At 41.3% G+C, this 5,724-nt stretch overlaps 1 protein-coding gene across 1 annotated transcript; it reads right to left on the reverse strand.

Annotated features, from left to right (window-relative positions):
• Positions 1-3,480: 3,480 nt before the first annotated feature.
• On the reverse strand, positions 3,481-4,320 carry LOC131823119 (olfactory receptor-like protein OLF4). Its single transcript, XM_059159094.1, has 2 exons — positions 3,966-4,320; positions 3,481-3,680 (listed from the first exon to the last, which is right to left on the reverse strand). Exons 1-2 carry the CDS (start codon positions 4,318-4,320, stop codon positions 3,481-3,483), a joined length of 555 nt encoding a protein of 184 aa, XP_059015077.1.
• Positions 4,321-5,724: the final 1,404 nt, after the last annotated feature.

Consider the following 5,724-nt stretch of genomic DNA (forward strand, 5'->3'; position numbering starts at 1 on the left):
GACAGAGAGAGATCACAAGTAGGCAGAGAGAGAGGAAGGGAAGCAGGCTCCCTGCCTAGCAGAGAGCCCAATGTGGGACTCGATCCCAGGACCCTGGGATCATGACCTAAAGGCAGAGGCTTTAACCCACTGAGCTACCCAGGCACCCCTGTGCCTCCTGAATTTTGATGCTTGTTCCCTTTGCCATATTAGGGAAATTCTCTATAATAATTCCCTTCAGTATACCTTCTGCTCCCCTTCTGCTCCCCTCTCTGTTTCTTCTTCTTCTGGAGTCCCAATTATTCTAATGTTTCATCTTATGGTATCACTTATCTTTTGAATTCTCCCCTTGTGGTCCAGTGGTTGTTTGTCTCTCTTTTGCTCAGCTTATTTATTCTCTGTCATTTGGTCTTCTATATCACTAATTCTCTCTTCTGCCTCATTTATCCTAGCAACAAGAGCCTCGATTTTTTATTGCATCTCATTAATAGCTTTTTTTTTAAGATTTTATTTATTTATTTGTAAGAGAGAGAGAGTGAGAGCGAGCACAGGCAGACAGAGTGGAAGGCAGAGTCAGAGGGAGAAGCAGGCTCCCTGCGGAGCAAGGAGCCCGATGTGGGACTCGATCCCAGGACGCTGGGATCATGACCTGAGCCGAAGGCAGCTGCCCAACCAACTGAGCCACCCAGGCGTCCCATTAATAGCTTTTTTGATTGCAACATGGTTGGATTTTAGTTCTTTTATTTCTCCAGACAGGGTTTCTCTAATATCTTCCAAGCCTTTTTCGAGCCCAGCTAGCACCTTGAGAATCATCATTCTGAGTTCTAGACCTGACATATTACCAATGTCCATATTGATTAGGTCTCTAGCCTTCAGTATTGCCTCTTGTACATTTTTTGTGGTGAGTTTTTCCGCCTTGTCATTTTATCCAGATAAGAATATATGAAAGAGCAAAGACAATTCTGAAAGGGTGGGAAAGACCCCAGGAAAATGTGCTTTAAACAAATCAGAGGAGACCCCAAATCATGAAGGGATGAAAGGGGATAAAAAGAAGTTTAGAAAAGAAAAAACATATTAAAAGAGAAAAAAATAAAGAAAAAAAATATATATTAGATTGATGAATAGAACAAATTCACCCACTTAATATTGGGAGTATTTTGGTCTCTTAGAAGAAACTACCTCCCAAAATTTTAAAGAATAAAAATATATATATAAGGGTAAACACAATAAAGGGATGGAATATGATTATAAAGATGAAAAATAATTTTTTTAATTTCTAAAAAAGGAATTGATACATTGGTTGGGAGAATAAAGAAAAAAAAAGTGGAGAGAATTTGCTCAGGCTGGAGACTAGAACAAAGCCCTATGCTAGATTTAGTGTATATTTTTATCTATTAGAAGAAGTTGTATCCCAAATTTTTTTAGAAAAAAAAAAACTATGTGTATACAAAAATATACGTCAAGCAGAGAGAGCCAATTATCATATAGTTTCACTTATTTGTGGAGCATAACAAATAACATGGAGGACAAGGGGAGATGGAGAGGAGAAGGCAATTGAGGGAAATTGGAAGGGGAGGTGAACCATGAGAGACTAGGAACTCTGAAAAACAATCTGAGGGTTTTGAAGGGGCAGGGGGTAGGAGGTTGGGGGAACCAGGTGGTGGGTATTAGGGAGGGCACGGATTGCATGTAGCACTGTGTGTGGTGCAAAAACAATGAATACTGTTGTGCTGAAAAGAAATTTAAAAATTTTAAAAAGAAGTTAGATACAATGAAGGATAAAATGTGACTATAATAATAAAGGTTCAAAAAAGATTTTATTTGAAAGGTATTATTAAGATAAACTAGTTTAAAAATTTAAAAGAGAAAAGGGTAAAAGTTTATAAAAATTAGCATAGGAAAAAATAAAATTAAAAAATTAGTTACCTTTGCAAGACTAAGGAATCACGGGAAAAAAGCCATGAATTCCAGGCTTTGTTTTCTCCTCTGGAAACCCACTGTTCTCCTTGGTAATTGAACTTGGGAGGGGCCTGTTGTAATGATTCTTTTTTTTTTTTCAGCAGTATTCATTACTTTTTCACCACACCTAGTGCTCCATGCAATCCCTGCCCTCTATAATACCCACCACCTGGTACCCCAACCTCCCACCACCACCACTTCAAACCCCTCAGATTGTTTTTCAGATTCTTAAGTGTCTTTACCCCAGGTGGAATTGCACCACCCTTACCAGGGGCCAGGCTAAGTAATCAGCTCAGGTTCCCTTTCTGGAGCTTTTGTTCCCTGAACACTTTCTGTAGAGTTCTGGAGGACAGGAATGAAAATGGCGGCCTCCCAATACCTGGGCTGGAGGAGCCGAGAGCTCGGGGCCCCACTCTTCAGTGTGCCTTCAGAGAAAAGTGTTCAATCACTCCCATTTCCCTGGCCTCCATCTGCACTCTGAGATCACCCAACCTGTGACCAAGCATCTCTGTCTCTGGCACACAGCCCCACCTTGAGTCTCTGAACACTGCAGATTCCAGAGCTCTTCTAGGGGAGTCTCCCTGGGTCTTGTGGGGTCCCAGCTCACAGAGCAGTGACCTATGCCATGGATCATGATAAGGTAACCCCAAGTTGAGAGATCACTCCTTGGCTCTGTCTCTGTAGCTGGCTTCCCTGCTCTAATAACTACAAGCTCTGGGACATTCAGACACCCCTGATGCTTCTGTGACCCCAAGGGATCTGAGACCATGCTGTCCCCATGTGGGCTTCACTCTGGTTTAGCCTCTGGAGTGATGTCCCTCAGTGGAACAGACTTTTAAATGTTCTGATTTTGTTATCCATTGCTCCGCTGCTTGCCAGAAGCTGGCCCCTCTCCCCACGGTCTATATTCCCGTCACTTTGGATTCACTTCTCCACCGGTCCTACCTTTCAGAAAGTGGTCGAATTTCTGTTTCTAGAATTGCTGTTCTTTTTCTCTTTGATCTCCTGTTGGATTTGTAGGTGTTCAGAATGGTTTGATAAGCTATCTAGCTGATCTCCTGCTATCGGATGTTGTCTCAGCCTGCTATTTCTCTGCCATCTTAACTCCACCCTGTGATCTCAGATTGTTACAAAAATAGCTGTGGTGCCTAAGACCAGCTTTCCCATAGAAGTACTATTCAGTCAATCAAAAGAAAAAATAATTACTATGCTATATTTTATTTGAGAAGAAATTATTCCTAACACATTTGTGTAGTCTTTTGAATAAGTGACAATGTCCAATTCTTCATATCCAAGCTGAGAAATGTATTTGATACATAGGAACATGACAAAGAGAAAATTTCTTGAGTATCAGACATATCACAAAGCTTAACAAAATAAGTTACATATATTGTATGAGACATCAAAATCAAAAACAAACAAATTCTAGGAAATAAATTAAGGAAACAAGCTCTACTTGCACCCTCGATATAAAAAGTCACAACTTCTGACTCAAAGGTTTTGGACACTGCAATCAAGGAATTTCTTCAGCCCCAAGATTATTTACCCTTTTAGAGCTGCAATCCCTAAGAATCTCATCAGAGCCTTCTTTATGTCTTTGTTCCTCAGGCTGTAGATGAAGGGGTTCAGCATAGGTGTGACCACAGTGTACATCACTGAGGCTACTGCACCTGAGTGGGAGCTTTGGGTAGCAGCAGAACTAAAGTACAATCCTAGGCTTGTACAGTAAAATAAGGAGACAACTGAGAGGTGAGATGCACAAGTGGAAAATGTTTTATACTTGCCCTGAGCTGATGAGATCCCACATATGGAGGAAACTATCTTAGCATAAGAGTAAAGGATCCCAGTGAGGGGAGCACCACCCAGCAACATAGCTGAAAAATACATCACCATATTATTAAGAAAGGTGTCAGAACATGCAAGTTGGATCATCTGATTGAGTTCACAGAAAAAGTGCGGGATTTCCACCTTTGTACAGAAGGACAGCCGCAATAGCATTAAGGTTTCTAACAAGGAATGCAGGAAACTTGTGCCCCAAGTCACTAGAACCAGCAGTCCACAGAGCCAGGGGTTCATGATGACCATGTACTGGAGGGGGTGACAGATGGCCACAAAGCGGTCATAAGCCATTACAGTCAGGAGAAAGACATCTAATCCTGAAAAGAGTAGGAAAAAATACATCTGGATGAGGCAGCCTTCATATGTGATCACTTTGTTCTGTGTCTGGATGTTTATCAGCATCTTGGGGACAGTGGTGGAGGTGAAACAGATGTCTGCAAAGGACAGGTTGGCCAAGAAGAAGTACATGGGAGTGTGGAGGTGGGAGTCAGAGCTGACAGCGAGGATGAGGAGCAGATTTCCAAACACAGTGATCAGGTACATGGAGAGAAAAAGCCCGAATATGAGGGGCTGCAGTTCTGGGTCCTCTGATAATCCCAGAAGAAGAAATTTTGACATTCCTGTATTGTTTCCTGGGTCCATTGGTGGAGGTGACTACCACTCTAGGGGAAATAACAAAATTAATTTTCACAGAAATGAGCATTGCTTACATTGTGGAAAAACTACAGTTTATGTTTTCCCATCATGAAATTAATTTCAATATTTTGTGAATGGATCTGGGCCCCTTGAGAGGATCCCTAGTTCCTCTCTGATTAGGAATTTCCATCCAAACATAAGATTTCCTCTGTTCCCCAATAGGTCAGTTATTATACAGTTTTAATAAGAAATTATCTCATACATTTTAGGAAATCTAGAGTGTTGACGATGCTTCAGAAATACCTAGGCATTAAGTAGACTGTGCTGAAAAGCAATAATCCCTATAATTCAAGGATGGTGATAGGATGGAAGCAAGTGTAAGACTAAACAATCGTGAGATGGGGACAGACGCTATGAAAAAAAAAAAAGAAGCAGGTTAAAGGAGACAGTGAATGGGGTGTTATGGTGGGTGTTCAGATAAGACTGGCTAAGAAGGTAATTTTGAACAGTCACTTCAAAGAAGAGAAAGTGGAATACAGAAGGTCTTCCTGGCAGAGGGAGCAGTCATCTCAAAGGCACTGAGGATCTGCTTCTGTCAGAAAATCAAGGCTCAGGAGGAAGCCAGCGTATTGAGTGGGTCGGTCATAAATGAGAGTGATGAGAGATGGTGGCAGTGAATTTTGTAGAATTTTGTAGAACCATGTGGCCTCATAGCTGCTTAAAGTTCAAGACACAGGGACTTCCTCATCCACAGTATGTACCTCTTGCACTTTATGAATCCAGTTACAATAGTAACTACAATAGTGTCCTGAAAATCCTGCCTTCATATCACCTATTAATTGAGTTCAGCCTGTGTATTATAGGGGTAACCTAGTAATAGAGGAGTCTGTGTATCCCTGCTCTGAGGAATGCTCTCATTCATCATGGTCCCCCTACACACACACTCATGCACACACACAAACACACACACACATTGTCACATACACAGAACACAGCATATCATCCCCTCCTGATGTGTATTATTCTATGCCATTTTCACCACACCCACCACCTGCCCCAGCACACTGCTTAGGATATGAATGGATACATATCATACACAAAATGTATGTAAACTTTACCTCAAGGAACATAGAAATAGTACCCAGAAATTCTTGTCTCTATACTCCCATGGTCAAATTATCTTGGGCCTCCATTTCGGAATGGACACCTTTTGACCTGTGTGTAAAGAACGTATAATAATTGTGTTCAATAAATGGAGAAAGAAAGAGAGAGGAAAGATGGAGAAATATATGGAGGGAGAGAGACATGAGA

Source organism: Mustela lutreola, chromosome 2, assembly GCF_030435805.1.
Source record: "Mustela lutreola isolate mMusLut2 chromosome 2, mMusLut2.pri, whole genome shotgun sequence".
Taxonomy (NCBI): domain Eukaryota; kingdom Metazoa; phylum Chordata; class Mammalia; order Carnivora; family Mustelidae; genus Mustela; species Mustela lutreola.

Coding starts and splice junctions, on each gene's coding strand:
- LOC131823119 (XM_059159094.1), bottom strand. CDS start 4,320: ATGTACCTGATCACTGTGTTTGGAAATCTGCTCCTCATCCTCGCTGTC. Junction 3,681..3,965: donor TCTAGTGACTTGGGGCACAA/GTTTCCTGCATT, acceptor CTCACCTCTCAG/TTGTCTCCTTATTTTACTGT.